At 32.9% G+C, this 23,647-nt stretch overlaps 1 protein-coding gene and 1 pseudogene across 1 annotated transcript; both read right to left on the reverse strand.

Moving 5' to 3' along the window:
* Positions 1 to 281: 281 nt before the first annotated feature.
* Positions 282 to 2,910, reverse strand: LOC114195043 (uncharacterized). The gene is made up of 4 exons (XM_028085440.2): positions 1,859 to 2,910; positions 1,501 to 1,753; positions 1,108 to 1,402; positions 282 to 952 (listed from the first exon to the last, which is right to left on the reverse strand). The coding sequence occupies exons 1-4, from the start codon at positions 2,908 to 2,910 to the stop codon at positions 282 to 284; spliced, it is 2,271 nt and encodes a 756-aa protein (XP_027941241.2).
* Positions 2,911 to 17,674: 14,764 nt separating this feature from the next.
* Positions 17,675 to 19,194, reverse strand: LOC114195652 (putative polyamine transporter At3g13620 pseudogene; annotated as a pseudogene).
* Positions 19,195 to 23,647: the final 4,453 nt, after the last annotated feature.

Here is a 23,647-nt window from a genome sequence, read left to right on the forward strand (position 1 = left end):
GGAACATAGACACAGCCCTAAAATACTCTCTTCTGGATAATGCATCAGCCACTTGATTCTCTTTGCCTCATCGGAAACGAATTTCGAAATCATACCCAATGAGTTTGGAAGCCCATTTAAACTGTTCTTCTGTCAATATCCTCTGCTCAGTGAGAAACTTTAAACTTTTTTTGTCTGTAATGATAGTAAAATGGCTACCCATTAGGTAGTGTTTCCATTTCTGGATTGCTGAACTATTACCATTAACTCCCTTTCATACACAGACTTTCGTTGGCCTCTGTCTAACAAAGCTTGGCTCCAAAAAGCAAGGGGGGTCTACCCTCCTGTAACAACACAACCCCCAAACCTTTGCTAGAGGCATCTGTCTCCAAGGTGAAGGATTTAGTAAAATTTGGTACTGCCAATACGGGCAATTGGGAAACCGCACCTTTAAGATTGTTAAACGCCTGTTGAGTTGTTACAAACCATAGAAATCCCTCCTTAGTCAATAATTGTGTAAGAGGTTTGGCAATCTTACCATACCCTTGCACAAATCTTCTATAATAGCCGGTTAGCCCCAAAAATCCTCTAAAAGCCTTAGCATCCTTAGGAACAGGCCAATTCCATATAGCTTCAACCTTCTTTGGATATGCAGCCACACCTTCCTTGGAAATTATATGGCCTAGATATTCCAAACTCAACTGTCCAAAACTGCACTTCTTTTGGTTGAGTTTCAATTTATGTTGCTGCAATACTTGTAGGACTTCCTGTAAATGTTCCACATGCTTGTCCATAGTAGGGTTGTATATTAAAATGTCATTAAAGAAGACGAGCATAAACTTCCTTAAAAATGGTTTAAGGATATGGTTCATCAAAGACTGAAAGGTGGCTGGAGCATTAGTTAGCCCAAAGGGCATGACTAGAAACTTGTAATGGTCGTCATGAGTGCGAAAGGCCATCTTCTCAATGTTACCTTTTCACATGAGAATCTGATGATATTCAGATTTTAAATCCAATTTGGAGAAAGTAGTTGCCCCAACCAATGCATCTAGCAATTCTTCTATAATAGGAATAAGGAATTTGTTTGGAATCGTTATTTTATTAAGTGCCCTATAGTCCACACAAAACCTCCACCCTCCATTTTCTTTTTTACCAATATGATTGGGCTTGAATAAGGACTGATACTGGACCTGATGATCCAAGCTTGCACCATCTCTTGCATCAGTCTCTCGATCTCATTCTTTTGGTGGTGCAAGTACTTGTAGGGCTTGAGGTTAGGAATATAACCACCTTCTTGAATATGGATGGCATGATCATAGGTGCGGCTAGGAGGTAGGCCAACTAGATCATGGAAAACTTCTTCATTCCCTTTTAATATTTCCATTATTTCTGTAGGAACCTTGATGCCTGATGCCTCTTGGTCCTGGTCCCATGTAATGAAATAACATGCTTCTTCATTGTTCAAATCATGCAACATGGATTTGAAAGAAGATTCTAATTTAGAAAGTGTGGATCACCCACCAAAATTTTCTCCGTCTCACCCTTACGAATTGTCAACCTCAAATTCCTAAAATCGGCTCTCACCTCGCCAAGAGATGCTAACCATTCCAACCCTAAAACCATATCAGCACCACCTACTACAAAAACAAAAAAATCTTGTTGAATTTTCAGGCCCTGTAAATCCAAAATGAACCCTTTACACTTCCTTTGGCATTGTACCTTGTGCCCATCTCCCACCTCGACCACGTAAGGCCGAGTTTGCTCCTGTTGTAGTCTACATTTAGATATTAATTCATGTGAAATGAAATTATGGGAAGCACCACAGTCTAATAAAACCATCACGTCCTCTTTCCTAATTGATCCCAAGAGTTTCTAAGACTTCTTAGTAGTAAGGCCAGCCATGGTACATATTGATAATTGCAAGGTTTGTCCTTCTTCCTCCAATTCTTGTTCCTGATTGGAATTCTTGTCTGGCAAGTCGTCCAATCCTGATAATTCCTCTTCCGACATAAGCAACATGTGTAGTTGTTTATTTTTGTACATATGGTTAGGGCCGAGTTTTTCATCGCAACGAAAACATAACCCTCTTTTGATTTTATCTTGCAACTCTTCTTGTGTTAATTTTCGAAAAGGAGTCCCTCTTGGCCGCTGCATTCCCGAGGTACTGCTACTTGTACTCGCAACTTCACTACCCTCCCCTCTTCCTTTATTGGAGCCATCCAGAACTACTAAATTTCCTCCTTCATTGGAATAACTTTTGGTTACCGAAAAAGGTTTGTAAGTGTTGTTGGTTTTGTTAACCACTGGTGGTATTGGTTTTGTTGTCACCCTTATCTTTTCTTCCACCATTTGGGCCTTCATCATTAACTCAGCCAGATTTGCAGGTTCATACAGTTTTACCTCTGCCTTGACCTCTTCCTTTAATCCATTCAAGAAAATACCGACCAAGTAATCTTGGTTAATTCCCTTCATGAAACTGGCATACTGTTCGAATTTCTCAATGTAATCCTCCACACATCCTGTTTGTCTTAACCCAATCAGAATTTCAAAAGGGTTTTTTAACAAAATCGGTTGGAATCTACGCATCACAGCTACCTTGAATGCATCCCACTTTGGATTAGGGTTGCATGTTTCCCACCATTGGAACCAATTCAATGCTTTTCCTTCTAAAGCAATCATAACAACCCTCATTTTTTTCTCATCACTGACTTCTTTTAATTTTAAATACCTTTCTAGCCTATTAATCCACCCATAAGCCTTTTCTCCAGCAAATACTGAAATATCCAATTTTCTCGATGTGGAGGAGAACCCAGATTGCCCTATCACGCCCTCATCGTCCCCTATTTTTCCTTCATTGACCATAGAATTGTCATCAGAAGTTTTGTCCTTAACTGAAAGCTTTTCCACCACTACCGTAAGCCCCTTAATCATGTCTTCTAGTCTTTGAAACCGCTCATGCTGTTCATTTTCATTCTTGCCCTAATCTTGAACCAAATCTTGAATCATCCTTTCCAGCCCATCAATTCTTGACTCCATTCTTGTATTCACCATGCCTTATTCGTCACTACTCCATAAAACCAAGATCGCTGCTCCTGATACCAATTGATAGGTATCTAGACTCAAACAGATATGTATAATCCCTGTATGATCTTATTATGGCTATTGTTCTTTCAATTGAATAAGAACAGTAACAAAAAACGTTTACAACTTTAAAGGTCTTTCGAGAGGACCCCTTCTCTCCCAAACTCCAACACTCGAAAATAATTAAAAAGCCTCCCTACCAATCCTAAAACACAGACTATTTATATTAGTCTGCTATACAATTATAATTGCAGGGGGTTATAACTGCCTCTCTACTTTATTTCTCCTAGTGTAGACCTTGCCATTAAACCTATCATAATTGGATAACCTTTTTTCTTTATTTGGGCTTTGATAGAGTATACACTTAACATCAAAGTATAAGACTTAATGAATTGCTCTTTCCAACATCATTATTGCTCCCAAGTAGGCAGATTGTATTGTGATTTTCATTTACTTCTTGAATTTGAATGCAGGGTGCATTTTCATCAATGGAAGTGGGTTGAAAAGCTTTGTTCATCCACTGCACAAAGTTCAAGCTATAGTGCATGAAGATGATAATGGAAATATCTCGTGTGTATATTTTTAGGCGGATTTGTACACATAGATTTAAATCAAGATTGATAGTTGAAGAATCTTATTAAACTTTCATTATGTTTAACTTTATAATTATAAGAAAAAAGATATTGTAAGATTTCACTAGTTTGAACATTTAAACTTTATTATTTACCTTGAACTTATAGAGAATGTTCCTTGTTTTTGGGAATGTTACATCTAGTTATAAACAAATGTCAAAATGTTAGAATTTTGTTTTTTATATCATATGTTCTAGGAATTATATGCATTAAAAAGTGTAACAAATAAAATTAAGGGAATTTGCAACATAAGTAAAAACATTAATAAATAATGAATTGCATTGTAGGGATACACTAAAATGTGTTGACAAAAGGAAGAAAATGAACATCTTCCTTCAATAAGGAGTTTTGATGATGATGATGACTTATAAAGAAGTATGGAAAACTTGATGATGATGCATGAAAAATGTTGAAGACTTAAAATAATGTTTGGATTCAAGAGATACATTGAAGACTAGTACATTTTATATTTAAAGTTCTTATTGTAATAGGCTTAACTTTCTCTAGTTAGTTGTAAGATTGTTAGAACAATAGCCAGCTCGGAACTCCTTTGAGAAAAACTAAATTTTTGCAAAAATTGGTGTGGTAATAGATTACCAACTTATGATAACCAACTCAAAATTTTATTTTTCAAAAATCCACTTAAGATAATCGATTACCATGGATGGTAATCGATTACCACTGGCAGTTATAACTTGGCTCTTCAAAAACGACTTGAAATAATCGATTACCATTTCTGGTAATCGATTACCACTAGCAGTTATAAAATTATTTGTTCAAAAATGTAGATGAGATAATCGATTGCCATTTTGGGGAATCGATTACTACTTCAAAACTTTGTTTTTGAAAACCACTAGAATAATCAATTATCTTAAGTGGTAATCGATTATCTATGGCAGGTGTGACTTAACTTTTCATATTCTTAACCTAATTTCTAAGTAGGCTTCTATAAATAGAGTGGTAGACTTTCATTATCAAAAACAGGAGTTAGAGAAGTCTGAGTACTTAAGAACTATGTGTGGGAAGGCTTTGAAAAACCTAGTGTGGGTAGAGCGATAACTTTCATCAAGTGGGATCTTGACTGATTGAGTGTTGTTGTTGTTGCTAGGAGAAGCCAATCATCCTTTGTGTGATTCAATGGAGGTGTTCATTCCTTGTGTGACTCAAGGAAGGTGTTTTCATCCCTTGTGGATTTCAAGGGAGGTGTCTTCATCTCTTGTGTGATTCAAGAAAGGTGGTTTCTAAACCTTTACTCTTTTATAATCTGTTTATACTCTGATTATTATAGTATTGAGTTAATCTCTTTGTTTAAGAGATTAAGAACTGGACATATGGTCTTTTGATCTAAACCAGTATAAATATCAATGTTTATCTTCTTCCCCAAACTCTTTATTTATTTGCACTTGCATTTAAAGTAATTGTGACTTTAAGTTAATCATTAAAATTTTGAGAAAATTTTTAAATCTGTTAAGTTTTATCAAAATCCAATTTACCCCCCTCTTGGTTTTTGACCATTGTCTAGTCATTCCGCTGCGCGATACCAACAAAATGGGCTTTTAGTATTGTCATTCAGTATAAAGGATTTAAAAATGTTGATAGCTAGTAGAGGTTTGCAAAAATCCCGCACGATACTAAAGGTTCCAAAATATTCGATAAATAACAGAGGTCCAAAACCTCGGGTAAATACCCGAGGTTCCAAAACCATAAATACCAGGGTTCCAAACTGCCGATAAATACTAGGGATTCCTGAATTATTGGTAAATAATAGGGGTTCGAAAACTGCCAGTAAATACCCAGGGTTCAAAAACTGCCAATAAATGCCCAAGGTTCTAAAACTGTCGGTAAATACCGAAGGTTTCAAACTGTCGGTAAACACCAAGGTTTCAAAACCGCTTTTAAGTACTCATTTACCATGGGTTAGTAAAAACCACTCGTAATCTGCTAATGACGCTAGTTTTTCTACGATAAAAGCAAATCGCGTGTATTCAAAACCATCGGTAATCTGTTCAAACCCCTAGAAATACCAAAAATAATGCCTGATAAAAATTGTTTTTCTTGTGCTTGATCTCATGCTTCAAAATATCTAAAGAAGTAAATTTGTATTGTTTTTATTTTCATGAGTATCTTCCCTTTTATCACTTTTAAAAAATGAATTTGTTATTTTAGTCTTCATCAATATACCTTTTTTTTAAGTTTAATACTAAAAATAATTTATCAGAATCTAATCAAAAATTAAGAGACATAATTACTAGGTTAAAATACCTTTTTGGTCCTAATTTTCGTCAAGTTTTGTCAAATTAGTCCTAATTTTGTTTTTGTGCTCAAATAGGTCCCAATTTTCGTCAATTTTGTTCAATTTAGTCTTTTTTTGCTAACACCATTTAAATTATTAACGACCATGAACAGTGACTACCACATGTCACTTGGTGTTTTTTTTTATTTTTTAAATGTCCACGTTTCAACCCAACAGTAGTGTGCCATATGTCATAGTCAATGTTTTATATTCAATTTAGTCCCTATATTTGTTATTTTTGTTCAATTGACTCCTAATTTTGTTTAAAATTGAGCAATTTTGTCTCTCTCAAAATTGAGACCAAATTTAATTTTTATATAAAAGTTATAATCATGTGAATTTTAATATATTTAATAAGAAATGTGAATTTTAATATAAAAATTAAATTTGGTCTCATGCGTCATGGATTTTTCAGATTTAGAGAGACATTATTTGCTTGGCTCAAGATCAAATGACAATCACAACCTATTACACAAAGTTAAACAAATTATAGGATGAGTTATACTCCTATAATAATGCAACCTGCATTTGTGGAGCAGATAATAAAAGGCATAAATTGATGAAGCTTCTTATAGGGTTGAATGACTCTTATAATGCTATTTTTATCCAACTTCTCTTAATGAATCCATTGCTTGATGTACACAGGTTGGTTCTTACATCCTTCAAGAAGAAAAACAACAACATTTGGGCACCACACGTGACACAATAGAAGCTTTAGCCAAGTTTGTTCAAAAGAATGAACCAACATACCTTGTTGTTCGATGCAAACAAGGTCCTCCTTCTCGTTTAAATTCATCTAATAAAAAGTTATCACATTGTTCTCATTGTGATAGAGATCATCATACAAAAGAAACATGCTGGAAGCTACACGATTATCCTCCTAAACACCCAAGGCATGGAGTTACCCAAAATGCTTATTCTAAGCCCAATGGGAATAGTCCATTTTTAGCCAATAATGTCACAACGACTCTTATGATGTAACAGTTGTATTCTAAGCCACAATGAATGGATTAACTGAACCAGAACTTCAACTAATGTTGTCTATTATGCAAGGTAATGCAACATCTCCGTCAACTAATCCTAAGGTCAACAACACTAATGTTCCTTCAGGTTTGTCACCACCCAAACTTATAATTGATAGTGGGGCCACCGATCACATTATTTCTTCACCAACCTTTCTTGTCAACGGTAAAGAAAACACTTCTTTACCACCAGTTGTTATGCCAAATGGTAACCAGGCCCCTATTATCTTTATTGGAACTTTACCTTTAAGTCCAATTGTTTCTTTAACAAATGTGCTTGGGGTACCATCTTGCAAAGTAGATTTGATGTCAATAAGTCGTATCACAAAAAGATTTAAATTGTTTAGTAACTTTTTTCCTTCTTGGTGTATTTTACAAGATTTGATGACGAGAATGAAAATAGGTTTGAGTAAGCAATAAGGTGGACTCTATTACTTGATTGCAATGACATCAAATAAGTCATACACTCTCATTCCATCACTCACAACCCATGTCACCAAGTCATCTCCTCCTTCAAACACTTCTACTACCTTGTGGCATCAACAAGTAGGACATCAATCTCCATCTAGATTAGATTTCATGGCTAAAACTTTGTTAAACCTTTCTTTAGAGTCAAATAAAATTTGTGATGTTTGTACTCTTGCAAAACAGACACACCTTCCTTTTCCAAATAGCTCAATTTTTTCCATTAAACCTTTTGAATTACTTCATTGTGATATTTCGGGACCATATAAAGTTCCTTCTCTTTCTTGTGCACGGTATCATTTTGATTATTAGGGATGATTTTTCTCGCTTCACTTGGATTTTTTTCATGCATCATAAAAGTGAAACCCAACATATCCTTAAAAAATTTCTTCTCCTTTGTCAAAACCCATTTTAATACCAATATAGCCAATATTCGGGTTAACAATGGAAGATAATTTCTTTTTTGTGCGAGATTTTTTTATACAACAAGGAACAACTTACCAATAGTTTTGCACTTACACACCACAACAAATAGAGTTGTCAAGCATAAACATAGACATATCCTTGAGTTAGCACATGCTCTTCGTTTTCAAGTTATTCTTGTTTACACTTTCGAGCAAAATGTGTTTCCCCTACTATCCATATTATTAACAGGTTGGCTATGGCTTTTTTATCACGTCAGACACCTTTTTGAGCGCCTACATGGTAAAATCCCTTCTTATTCACACATTCGAGTTTTTGGAAGTCTTGCTTATGCTACTAATGTTCATGTTTCTTATAAGTTTTTTCCTCGTACTCAAAAATGTATTTTTTTTTGTATCCTCTTATCCAAAACGCCTATAAGTTATATGATCTCGAAACTCACCAAGTTTTCACTAGTTGTGATGTTGTCTTTCATGAGGATATTTTTTTTGTATGAATCCATTGACACTTCTTTCACCACAATAGACCCTGTCATACCTAATATTGTCCCAGATAATCCTCCGTGTGTGGCTCTTCCATATACTCCACCACCACCTACAGAAAACAAAATTAGGCCTCCCACTAATTCGCCCCATGTGGTTCCCTTGCGTCATTCTCAACGATCTCATGGTCCTCCCGTAGCTTTATGAGATTATATTTGTAATCAGGTAGTATCCCTTGGCCCATTGTCATCCTCCTCATCTTTTCCAAATAAAGGTACATGATATCCTCTCTACAATTTTATCCTTTATGATCGTTATACCCCTCAACATCGGACCTTTATTGCTACTATTACTAATGATATTGAACCTTCATGTTATAAACAAGTTATTTCTCACCTATGCGTTACACATACTAAGCAGATTCATGCATGCTCCATTCAAGCCTTATATGAAAGTTGTAATGCGTGTGCGAAGATATTTAAAGAATAGTATCTCCTTGTTCACCAAATTTCATAATTTTTCTAGAAGGGGAACTATTTTTTTTATTTTTTTTTACTTACCGAGTTTGTGTAAAATCGGGGAAAATGGAAAAGCACATCTAGACTCTGAATTTCGACCTCGTTTTTTCCAGTCCACTACTTAACAATATGAGGAACCTCCCCACCAAATTTCATTTAGTTTGGCCATGGTCTTAAATTTGACAAATTTTGGCACCAAGCTATGTAGTCGCGGTGCACCGACCAACTTGGTCAAGTGCAAAATCCATCCAATTCAAACTTTTGTGCTCATTTGGGGACATTTGTAGGCCTTTCTAACCTTCACATCTCAAAAACCACGAATTTCATTTTTTCACAAAACTCCCCACCAAGCCATCTAGTTATGCCGTGGTGCATCGACCAACTTGGCCATGTGCAAAACCCACCGAACTCAAAACTTTCGTGCACCAAGAATTTTATGGTATTCATTTGGTGACATTTGTAGGCCATTACCACCCTCACATCTCAAAAACCACGAATTTCATTTTTTTTACGAAACACCTCACCAAGCCATCTAGCAATGCCGTGGTGCACCGACCAACTTGGCCATGTGCAAAACCCACCGAACTCAAAACTTTCGTGCACCAAGAATTTCATGGTATTCATTTGGGGACATTTGTAGGCCATTCCAACCCTCACATCTCAAAAACCACGAATTTCAATTTTTCACAAAACTCTCCACCAAGCCATCTAGCTATGCCGTGGTGCACCGACCAACTTGGCCATGTGCAAAACCCACCGAACTCAAAACTTTTGTGCACCAAGAATTTTATGGTATTCTTTTGGGGACATTTGTAGGCCATTCCAACCCTCACATCTCAAAAACCACGAATTTCAATTTTTCACAAAACTCTCCACCAAGCCATCTAGCTATGCCGTGGTGCACCGACCAACTTGACCATGTGCAAAACCCACCGAACTCAAAACTTTCGTGCACCAAGAATTTTATGGTATTCTTTTGGGGACATTTGTAGGCCATTCCCACCCTCACATCTCAAAAACCACGAATTTCATTTTTTCACAAAACACCCTACCAAGCCATCTAGCAATGTCGTGGTGCACCGTCCAACTTGGCCATGTGCAAAACCCACCGAACTCAAAACTTTCGTGCACCAAGACTTTCATGGTATTCATTTGGCGACATTTGTAGGTCATTCCAACCTTCACATCTCAAAAACCACGAATTTCATTTTTTCACAAAACACTTCATGTCAAGGTTTTCTTTTTCCTTCACAAAATGATTTTTCTTTGCGCGCTTTCTGTGATTTAGTTTAGGGAGGTTGCCCTATATCCCAAAAATCAACTACAAGTTATTATGTTTTTTTGGGATCCTCCCTCATCTTTTAGCGAATAAAGAGGCAGAAAACAATTTCTCTATCCTCAGCAGAAGCTGAATGTAGAGCATTGACTAGTACTTTTGTGAGTTGACTTTGTTACGATCATTGTTGAAAGATTTACGGATATTGCATCCTAAATCGACATTTTTGAATTGTGACAATAAAGTCACCTTACACATTGCAGCTAACCCAGTATTTCAGGAAAAAACTAGACACATAGAGATGGATTGCCACTTCATTCGTGATAAGATTCAAGATGGTTCAATTTCAACAAAATATGTACCTTCTGCTGAACAAATTGTTGATGCATTCACTAAACCACTAGGAAAATAAGCTTTCTCTATCATGAAGCGCAAGTTGGGAGTTCTTGATATTCACTCTCCAACTTGAGGGGAAGTGTTAGAAATTAAATCATAAAAAAATATTTTAATTATTAAAATAGTTGAATTATAGAAATAATTTTGCACGTTTTTGCATTATTATAGGAATAATAGCGTAACAGTAGAGATTTTTGATACAATATAACACAAAATTCCTTTTGTTTGTTTCCTTTACAACATGACCTCTTATAACACTACTAAGATCTGCCCCATGCTATTGTAGTTTGAGGCCCCTGTAACAGGACTAAGATCTGCCTTAGGCTATTGTACTTTAAGAGGCTTGCATAACATATCACAAATACGCCTCATAAATCTAATCTTATTTGTGTCTTCCTTGGCTTTTTACAACAACCTAAACTTTCCACTTGGTCACTTCTTAACTTATTAGGAAACCCTCGATTCACACAAACATGACCTCGAATGGACCACATGATCCTTTGAAAGTTCAGAACTCCTTTGTGAACAAGAACCTATAGAAACCACCAGTTGTACCCATACACCTTCACTAAACTGACTTAACACTCCATCCAATGAAATTAACAGTTTTCCCTTCACCCGGTTGTTAACCTTCAATTATACCTCATTAATAACTCTTTTAAGTTAAAAAAATGATGAAAGAAAAATCTCATAAAAGATATAATATTTATATTTTGCTTGCCATATTCTTGAATAAAATTCCTTAAAAAATTGTGATAAAGGTCATTATGAGTGATAGAGGTCGTACCCCACCAAATTAAAACACTTAAAATGCAGTATGTGACAGTTGAACCAAGTCGTCTCCCAACGACCAATGTTCTTGTTCAGAGCCTCAATTTCCAAATGAACACAACACAATAACACAGGGGGAGTTTGGCAGACAGATTCAGAATGCTAATCAACAGATTAAATTGAATGCGACAGTGATTAAAATTGTATTGACATCCTTAATTCAAACACAATTTCACTTATCATAGGCCACCAAATTAACACCTCTGCTTTCTCTCAATCCACTAGATAATAATCCACTAAGCGAAAATTACAATCTAGCTTCATTATGCAATTAAGCAATGCATACATCCTTAAATTTGTGACAGCCAAGCTACATACATTAAGTATGAACATAACTTAACCCAAACACATGCAATTACTTTGTAAATTAAGCACAAATAGATTCATCACATGCATTCCCGAATTCAGAACAAAGAGACGTGGCAGATTTTACAAAACAAGCACAACCTCAAAGCTTCATTGCATTTTTCATCAAGGAGTCAATACACGAATTTAGCTAGACATGAAAAATGGAGCAAACAAACTCTTCAAATCTGGAATCACAAAAACAGAACCGAAAACCCTAGCTTATGAATTCTTAAAACGCAAATCAAGAGAAAAAGAGAGATTTTAAAGCTCCAAAGGAATGTAAAACGGTGTTGTCATATATAAATACGAAAACCCCATTAATGGGTGTTGTTCCAAGTCTATAAAACTCACAAAATGAGCTGCCCAAGATAGAAAACGAAATCAAAACGCAAAACCCTCAATGGGTGTTGTCAAATGTGCATAAAAACGGTAAAAACTAGGCAAAAACGTGAAAAATCGCAAGAAACACTTCCATGGAAGCTTGGAGCCCAAAAAATGGTGGATGGAGAAAATGGGGGAGAAGAAGATGAAGTGTGCGGCTCCTTGCATGCATCCAGACCTAATTTCGTGGTCCCATCACCCCTACCACTCATATTTACAAAAATGTCATTATGAGCTGCAGAATTACAAAAATGCCATTCTTGGGCCTCTAATGTTGGCCCATTCACTAAGATGATGTGAAAATGATTTGGCAACGATGGGGCGACTCTCTTCAACTGAACATTGATGTCCAAGCTCCAAAATTGCTTCACCCAAATATCTAAAAATAATTAAAAACGAAAATTAGGCCAAATAATGTGAAATTAGTCCAAATTCGGAACAATGACCCAATAAAGCCCAACAGATGAAAAACACTCTAAAGATGAACAATTAAGCACTAAAAAACTGTCAAATGGGTACACAAGGGCTAGTGGAATGGAAGAAAATAATGATTCATCAATGATTTATGAGAAAAAGAAAAACGCATTTTCAATATTTCAAAGTGTGGAGGTGTCTTGAAAAGGTTAATATACCTCTTAATAAAAAAAAAGAAAAATTCTTGAATATTTATTCTGAAGTGAGTGAAATTTCCTATAATACTATTATGGAATCTAGAAATGTTTCATGATAAATTGACTAAAACTGATTGTGATACCTCTAGTATTGTTTTGCCATCTTGTGATAATATTATGTGTGATTCTTCCCTTTGTGGCATTCAATGTGTGAAACTTCTTAAAATTATTGAATGATATACTAATGTAAATTGCATTTTGATTCTAACGACACAAAATCAACTATTCGTATTATATTTTTCTTTAGGTGGAGGTGCAATATCATGAAAATTTTCTAAACAAATTGTTATTTCATGATCTACCATGGAAGCTGAGATTTTTGCTTTAGATACTGCTATTGCTGAAGCATAATTTCTTAAGAATTTTCTACGACACGAGGTGTATTATAAATTGTGGAATAATAATGTTGTTGTATGTGCATTTTTATGCTTATTTTCTAAAATTACATCTTAATAAACCCAATGAAAATTATTATAGGGGTATGAGTCCCAAACCAGAAGGTTTACCTAGTGAACTTTAATAAAAATGTGAATTTTAATAAAAATGTGTCTTTTAATAAAAATGTGATCCTAAGAATTCCAAAAATATTTAATAAAAGTGTGAATTTTAATAAAATTATCAATATAACATTTATAAAATAATTAAATTTGATTTCAAGTTGGAGAGAAACAAAATCGATTTATTTAAAAAAAATGGGAATGAATTGAGTAAAATAACAAATACATGAACCAAATTGAATATAAGACACTAACACATGGCACAAACATCGACACATGGCATAATGTTGACTTGACACATGGACGATATTCTTAATTAAAAATTAAAAAATCACGAATCGACATGTGACAAATAATGTTCACTTGTTAACTATTTAAACATAATTACCAAAAATAATTAAATTGAACAAAATTGACGAAAATTGGGACCTGATTGAACAAAAAAATATTATGACTGAGTTGACAAAACTCAACAAAAACAGAGACTAAATTAGTATTTAATCCTAAAGTAAAATTTTATTTGTTCTATAGATTCTTTCTTTCTCTTATTATTTTTTTCTTAAGATTTTGTTATCAATTTTAGTGGATAAGTCGAGAAAATCGACCATCTTTTTTTAACATTATTTCTCGAGGATTTAGTCTTGATTGATTTCCTATTGTTGTTCATAACTAAATCTAGTCTATGTAAGTTATTTTTCCACATGATCAGCAAACACTTATTTTTCAATCTAACTAGGGTGTTTACACGTTTAAGTATCAATGAGGAAAATTAGTTCGACGCAAAGTTTGCTAATTTCATGCACCAATTTCACTCAAACACTTAATGAATTCGTTCTCTCTCTTACTTGGATCTTAATGAGATTTTGTGCATAACAAATTTGTACTTTGCTTCTTTTGTTTTTTTATGATAATGATGGAGATGGAAACACAATTACAATGAATGAAACGTAATTTAAAGATGGTAATAGTCCAAAGTGGTAGGTATGGTGATAGAAGAAGTTGCAATAAAATAATAAAAACACTAAAATAAATTGCAAAAGTAAAGGAACTTGTAACATAAATCAACGAAAGGGGTGACCCAAATTGCAACAATGATAAGTGTATAGTTTACTTAATGTTTCATATGACTTTGACAATTATCATGTGTAAAATTTACATATTTCTTTGTAAAAAATGCCCCTTTTACTCTAACTTACAAAGTGAAGAATAGAGAAGTAAGAAAATGAGAATTTTAATGTGTTTGTGATATTTTTGTAGATATTTTTAAGGAATTTAAGTGTATGGCATTCAGCCCCAAAGTTGACGTTGAGCACCGAAAGGTAATTTAGTAAATATTCAAATGTAAGCCCTATAGTTGAGCAATGACATTGGTACTAAGCCTCAAAGAAGTTCACTCCAAAGAAATTTGAAGCACCAGAATTGGTACCTAAGCTTTAGAGGAAACCCTCCAAGGTAGGAAAACTCCATTGTTGACCATCAAACCAAAGGCTCAAGCTAGGACAAAACCCACCTAGGGAGAAAATATCAAGAGCAGACCAACACTTTTGGAGTTGGAGCTACGCTTTAATTTCTATAAAAGTAGAGTCTTTTCTATTATTTGTATGTTGATTTTCCAATTCAGTTCTAGGATATTTTAGACACTTTTGGAATACATTTTAAGAGAACTATGGGAGTGGGAACACAACTCTAATTGCTTATACTTGAATTCATTATCATGAGCAACTAGGCCTTGTCTTGTTGGGATTGAATTTATTCCAATATATGTTATGTTTTTTTTTACGTGTTAGTTATTTGATTTTTTGCTTATCGCTTTGATGAATTTATCACTCACTTTACCTCATTAACTTAAATTGTGTGGAAACTAGTTTAAATTTAGATTCAATCAAATTTCCTAATGTTACTAGATTTTATGAATAGATTTATCTGTTATAGCTAAATATAGAGTCATGTTCTTAATGCAAGGAATAATTCAATCAAGGTTGAGGAATCACACGAATATGATGACCTTAGGTCCTTGTGAGGAATGAATTTAGGATTACCATAAAGAGCACCTTTAAGAACACTAAAGTGAATATAACTTATAAATGGGTAGATAATAATGTTATAGAAGAAGATTAATCAAGTTCAATCTCAACATTCTTATCAGCATCAACTACTTTATTCCTTAAGCAAATCTTTGCTTTCAAATTTGTTAACTCTTATTGTTGTTTCATTACAAATTCAAATAGATCATAGGTTACTGTTTAACCAAATTCTTATAAATACGACTTTATTATACTACAATTGAACCTAATGCACTTGTTGGATAAATTAAATTCGTCTCAGATTATCAACAAATCTTTGACGTCGTTGTTGTGAGGTTTTGCAATAACATAAATCAGTAACTTGTAATAAGTTTGAATTTGTTGAAAATATGTGCATACATGTGCACTTTTAGGTTTATTTCAAAATTACTCTACTATACTCACTTGGTATTGAGTAGGATCTTCTATGCCAAGAAAAATACAATAGGAAAAATAAATATTTTATTAAAAGAAATTTAATAACTTTATTAAAATAAAAAATTAAAGTATAAAATATTTTAATTATTATATTAAATAAAGTACTTAAAAAATAAATTACAACTAATTCAAATATTATATGTTTTAATATTTTAAAAGTGCAATTTTTTATATAAATTAAAAAATAAGGTTAATTATATATCAATATTAATTAATTTTAATGAATATATATATGAAAATTATTAAAAATAAAACAAATTTTTAATTATTTTAATTATTAATAGAGAGTAACACAATTTATTTTTTTAGTCAAGTTGTACTTCTAATGTAATTAATAATTTATTTAATGAAATTGTTCTTGACTATTTTCTCTAATTTATTTAACTAATTTTTTTCTTAATCCGATCCTAATATGTAACGCTTTAAAACATCCGAAAAAGGGAAAAAAAATCAGTGTTTGAACACCATTTTAACAATTTAGGATTTAGGGAGGAGACAAGGAAGTTTAAAGAGCTCATGAATTTTGGTTCGTTCTGGAGACTCTCACACAGTACATGGAATTGGTGAGGGAAGACTGAGTCGTGGTGGTTAATATGATTTTGAAATGCAGCAGCAGCCCTGCAGAAACCAGAAACCTGGAAGAGGAGAACCAACGCACCATATTAAAACTCTGATCAGTGTTAGACATACACCAGAAACGCGTTGGCAAACAGCGACATGTGTCAAAATGCCTCTCCGATTGCAGAACTTATAATATTGTTGGTCAGCGGATGCATGAATCGCGATTCTTCCATTTGCACTGTCCTTCAACTGAACATAATCCAATGCAATGCTGGATATTAGTGGATGAAATGGTAGTGTTTTTCTAGGTGGTGTTGTCAAGTGGAGATTAAATCTCCACAGCACAAAGGTCGATGACGAAGCAAAATTGTTTGTTTTATAAATAGTATAAGGTTTTATCTTTTATACAATATAATCTCCTCCTACTACGTACCCAAATTTTCACATTATGCTATTTTTCTTATATTTGTTTAATAACATTATGCTATTCTTACTTTTGTTTTCTTGCTTATACTTAATACTTTAAATATAAAATTAAATAAACTATATTTGCATGTACCATTTTTCTAAACAAAATATAAATAAATGTATTTCAATAAATATTATAATTGTTATATATATTTTGAGTTATATATCTATATGTTATGTTATGTGGATTACTAACATTTTATTTTGTAGTTATATTTTGAGTTATATATGTTACGTGGATCACTAACTTTTGATTTTGTAACTATATTTTGAGTTATATATATATATATATATATATATATATATATATATATATATATCACCAACTTTGATTTTGTAGCTACATTCAAACTTCATTAAAAAAAAATCAATATACCAGCTCGACTTGATTTTGTAGCAATATTGTTTTTTAAGCTTGTTCAACTTGATTTTTCTCTTTTTCGATCAACAAAACCAAATTCAAATTTAAGAAATTTAACAATATAAACTAAATTATAGTTAAACTTAAATAAAATATTACTTCTATAACGAAGAGACTGGATAAGCTTATTTTGTTTTGAGTTACAAATATAATAGACTTTTATAGGATTAGTGATTAATTACAATGCACAGATATTTTAATTTAGACAACGTATGTTTGAGATGTATTCATATATGATATGTATTCGAGAAGTATTCATATATGATATGTGTTCGAGAAGAATTTGTGTATGATACTTTAGGATATTTATCAACGAAGTATCTAATTTATAAAGTAGTAGTAATTTAATAATATATTTTTTTATGTTTTTAAGAATTGTTATATATTTTTAAATACATATATATTTTAAATACATATATGATGCATTGTATTTTATTTATTTTCGTATTTTCGTATAGACGTATTAGATATGTGGTATATCCCATACACGTACGTATCATATTTTTCTATTTGTGCATCATTTTTAATTCTAATTCTATCATAGCGCAGGCCTTTCAAAGGGAATTTCTTTCTGTTCTTCCACGCTGAACTCTACCCACTTCATTGTCTTGCAGAGTTTTATGAACAAGAAAAACCCAATTCCAGCCACAGTCATGACACCACTCACCAAATAAACAGTTTTGGTAGCAATAACCATTATGAAGACCAGTAAAACAGAGGGTATGAAGCACATCACAGCCAACAATGGCAGCCTCAGGGGAACACGGTAAGGCCTTTCAATGGAGGGCGACTTCCATCTCAGCCAAAGAAACGACGCAAACTCCAACAGTATCCCCAAACCGTACATGAAATTCGCCGAAGAAACGATGTCGGTGAAGTCCATGTAAGACACACTAATAGATATCAAAGTCGATGACATAATCCCCAACCAAGGCGTGTGGAACCACTTTGACCTAACTCCAAAAAACTTGGGCAGAATCCCGATGTCCGCCATGCCCAGAACCTGGTACGCGCTGCTGCTCAACTGGGCCTCGTAAAGACCAATTGTCGACAACACTGCCCCGACTTCAATCCAGACTTTCAACCACTTCCCGCCGATGATTTCCGCAGCCTGCGCGTGGAACCCAGTTTCCCATTGGCTCTGGTCAACCGAAACTGCTCCAATGACGGCGAAGAGAGGGATGACGTAGGAGACGCAGATGAAAATGACTGAAACAAAAAGAGCCAAAGGGAAAGTCTTGTTGGGTTTATCAACTTCCCCGGCTAAGGTACTAACGTTGTCCCAGAAGTTGAGGTTATAGAAGAGCGTGTTGAAGTACGTGTTCCAATCTTTCTTAACACCCTTCTGACCCAAGCTAACCCACCTATGGGGCTTAATCTTGGGGATGGCGATGAAGGACATAAGCACGAAGGGGCAGAGAGAAACCACAGCGAGTAACACAGCGACGTTACCCACGATGGTGAGGCCAGTGTAGTTGAAAAGTGAGAGAGCCAGGGTTGAAGCTATGACTGCCACCTGGCGAGGCCAGCCAGAGCAGAGAACGGGGAAGTATTTTTGGACGTATTGGATGCAGAGGGCGGGAAAAGATGCGATGTTGATGCAAACGCTGAGGAACTTCCATGTTCCCATTAGGGAGCCCCAGAAGGGGCCGAAGGCGCGTTCCGCCCACAGCACAAAGCCGCCGTTGCCGGGGTAGGCGGTGGTTAGCTCGGCAGTGATTAGGGCAGCGGGGACGCCCCAGATGAAGGGGAATATAAGATAGCCCAGGAGAGCAAGGAGGGGGCCCGCCCCTTTAACTGCGGGCTCTCCGCCGTAGGGACCACCGGCAACTTCGAAGTAGATGAGGAATACAAGAGGGATGAGAGTGAGTTTCTTCACTTTCGCGGCTTTTGCGGAAGGCGTGGCAGTTGCACTTGAAGCTGCAAAAGGCATTTCTTCGACATCCATAACTACTGATTGCCCTATCTGTTTGGAAAGGTTGGTTGGTTTATATAAGATGGAAACATGTAATTTGGACTCTCTCACCGTTTTTATTTGCTTTTTTAAATTTATAATTATATGCTGTACATTCAAAATATATGTATAATCAGTGATTTTAAAATTTTAAAATATTTTTAAAAAATATAAAGTATTAATATAATATATTTTTAATACTCAGTAGATAACAATACAATAAATCTAATAAAATTTAAACTTGTTTTTTTTGTCTTAAAAATATATTGATCAATATAAAATATTTCAGATTATGTTTGGATTAGATGATAGATTTGGAGAAGTGAATTTGAATAAATTTAGTAAGAAAAGAATATAAATGTGAAGTTGTTTGAATTAAAAAAAAATGAATAATAGAAGAATTTGGAATGAAAATTTATAAAAATGAGTAAAAGGTGTAATGAGTTGAATAGAATAAAAAATAGTTTACTATTATTATTGATAAATTGATAAAAAAAAATTAATATAAATTATTTAATTAAATATATTTTAAAAATTAGTCTTCATTGATGTCTTATAAATATTTATTATATTAAAATAAAAAATAAATACGTTACTAAGTTTTAATTAATCATATTTATAAAATAAAAGATAAATACTTTATTATAATTTATTCTTTTATTATATTATATTATTTTTTATAAAAGAATTTTATATATATATATACAACAAAATATATAAATACGTATATATTTTATTATATTTGTAGCTCTTTACGCGCAAATCTTTGTATAATAGCAAAGATAGTTTAAAAAAAAAATTGTACTGATTTTAGCTAAAGCTTACATCGATATTGACACTTTCATTGCAAATTTGCAAATTCTCGCGGAACGACTTTCCATCGTATCACCATCAGTTGCGGATGTTCGTGGAGCAGGGGAGGCCATGGCCTCCCAAAAATTTTGATTTTTTTTATATTTTAAATATTTTGAATTTTTTTATATTAGCAATATTAGGTAATATATTATAAATTAATAATTATTAAATTAAGTATTTTAATTTTTTTATAAATATAATAATTAATATTAATAAATAATAAAATATAAAATTAAACATAATAAAAAAATAAAGAATAAAAATATTTATTAAAATATTTTTTATTATTTTTTTTTTCATTATGGTTTGAGTGTTCCATAAATTATTTTTATCTCTCATTTTTACCTACTTTCTTTTATTTCAGAAGAGAAAAAGATATATTTTTTACTCTTATTTATCTTATTTATCTTCCATTCTCGAGAAAAAAAAAAAGAAGAAGTTAATTCTTTCGTTTCACTTGATAGTGAAATATTAGTGTAATAATATATTTAATGAGTTTCTTTTATATTAATTTTTATTTTATGAACATATAAGTAAAAGTATTGTACCGTATGTTTTATTATGACCGAATTTTAATCTATTATGTTTGCTCTGATATCTCAGTTGTTATCTTCCATTCTCGAATAAATAAAGAAGAATGTAATTCTCTCTCGTATCACTTGATAACGAAATATCAGTTTAATAATTTATTTAATGAGCTTCTTGTATATTAATTTTTTATTTTATGAACATAGAAGAAAAAATATTGTATTGTGTTTTTTATAACTGGATTTTAAGTGTGGTTTCATTATCATCGAATTTTCTTTTGGTATTTACGTCTCTCAACATTTTATTAGATTATGATCAATTATTTTTTAGTCTTATTTTTAAATAGGTATATTGATGAAGAATAAAAGAATATATTCATTTTTAAAAAATAATAAAAGTGAAACTACCGTGAAGATAAAAACAAAACAAATTTAACTCTTCCAGATATTTATTTTTAGTCTTATTTCTTTTTTAGTTATTGTTATACTAAATTATATATTTATTTTTATTGTATTAGTGACAATAATTAAATATATAAATTTTGTACATATTATTTTAACTTTTTCAACAATATTAATCAAGATCCACTGCTGATATCGTCCAAACATAGCGTTAAAGAATTTCTAAGTATCATTCAGTCCATTTTTAACTCTTAATAGGAACAACCTAAAAGAACATAATAAGAATTTAAACTCGAAAACATGTCACTTCGAATAAACAAATTTGTGAAATTCGATAAAAACAATAGACAAGTGCTTGAAAATAAATAAAGTTATTCAACGAAACAGAATTCGTATTTGATAAATATTGGTTTATAAAATTTTAAACGGAATGAATATAATTTTTCTAATTTAATTATTTAAATTTTTTTTATATGTTATATTTTATGTTAGTACTTGAATTATTTATATTGTTTTCTTGTATGTTTCTTTTTTAATTTTGTTTACTAAAATTGAAAAAACATATTTAATACGTCAAAAAATTTAAAATAGTTAAATTAAAATAAATTATAATTTTGTGTTAAAATTTGAAAATAAAAAATATAATTAATCTTTAAATAAATGAAAGAGAATATGTAACGTTCCATTTAATAAATAGGCTTAATTAAATGAAACATTACATATAAAGAGCAAGTTATAGAGTATAAATATCATCACTTATAGTTATTCAAGATACTTGGAAAGGAAAACTAAGGCACACCACGATGCTATTACAAAACAAGATAAAAGTTCAATAATATTCAAATTAAATGCTTAAAGAGCAAGATAATTATATGTTTAAAATCTTTGCTGTTGTCTTCTTTGTTACCTGTTTATATTATTTAGGAAGAACACCTCTCCCTTTTTTTAATAAAAAACTATTAGTATTAGAAAGTAAACAAAACAATGAATTTTCTAAAAAAGGAAAAAAAAAGATCAAGATATGTTACAAAACCTCTTATAAATATTCTTTTCAATTATAAACGATGGAAGCGTCCATTTCGATATATAAAAAATAATGAATTTGAAAACATGGTAAAAAATGAAATTTCAGAATTTTTTTTTCATACATATCAACGTGATGGGCCACAACCCTTAAAAGAAAACTCGAAGAAGCAGGATCCAACCCAAGGTAAGCTTACGCAGCGGAACTTCCATCACCTTGATGATCACGAGGAGTTTCCACATCTGCTCACATCAATAAATTGATGATCATCGCAAAAGTAGAAAATCACATACAACAAACAAACAAAAAGGGTAAGCTAGAGGAAAAAAGTTCTTTTATCATACAACAAAACATGCTATTCGAAGTCAAGATTTACATATCAGACATCCAACATCCAAACATGTGATAGCAAACAATTTAAGACTTTAAGACTTGACTATCCGAATTCATATAATCAGTCGGATTCACTGGATGCTTACACTTGTGGTGACCTCTACTGCTCTGTAGAGCCATTGCCAATGAGTTTCACCCTACCACGCACAACGTTAGCCTTCAAGCATCTAAGACCATTATCCTGCCAAAGACTAGGGCCTCCTGCCACTCTCACCACTTGAGTCAGTACGCTCTACGTGAGACTAATTGACTCTTTAGAGCTTTAGGATGCAATCCTTACTTGAATCCTTACTTAATTATATACTGAGACACCACCACGAAACCTTACTAAAAGATTCGTGGAATTACGTCCATTACCTGAGGCACCACTATGAGCTCTCACTAAAGGGTCATGAAATTATGTCCTTACATGAGGCACCATCATGAACTCTCACCAAGAGATTCATGGGATTACGTCCATTGGGTGAGGTACCACCATGAACTCTCGCCACAAGGTTCATGGAATTACATCCATTAGATGAGGCGCCACCATGAACTTTCACCACAAGGTTCATGGAATTACGTCTATTAGATGAGGCACCACCGTGAACTCTCACTAGGAGGGTCATGGAATTACGTCCTACCCATACCTTATCCATGTTTCACCAACAATTATAGAGTTCTCATGCATACCAATTTCATATATATATATATATATATATATATATCCAACCATCCAAATATTTCACACCAAGCTCATACCAACTCATCAATTCCAGCCCATAACTTACATAATACATGCATATTCACACCCTTCATGTTTAAAATAAAGCAATCCAACCAATCATGCAACAAACAACAAATACACTTGTTTTCTATTATTAAATAAAATTGGAAAAGATCAATATGAGGATTATAAATAAAGGGAATCTCATATATTTGGAAAGATTGTCAACAAAATGAATGAAATGTTGATTAGTCAAAGAAAAGAAACTTGATATATCTATATTTGAAGGTGAAGGACATCCATTTAATTTCAACATCAGTCTAGTATTCAGTTTGCCTAGGAGTAGCGAACTCCCTCTTCCACGGGGTTGAATGTAATGTATTTTTAATTCTCTGTGAATTCCATTAATCAATATAATTCTTTTCACTCTTGTGTTCTATTCTTGCTTTAACTGCATGATAATTATTAATTGTATATTTGTGGATATCTAATAATTGGACACGATATTTGAACCTAGACTAAATTAAACAACTAAATTGA

This window comes from Vigna unguiculata, chromosome 8 (assembly GCF_037176805.1).
Source record: "Vigna unguiculata cultivar grain cowpea cultivar isolate G323 ecotype 2 chromosome 8, ASM3717680v1, whole genome shotgun sequence".
NCBI lineage: Eukaryota > Viridiplantae > Streptophyta > Magnoliopsida > Fabales > Fabaceae > Vigna > Vigna unguiculata.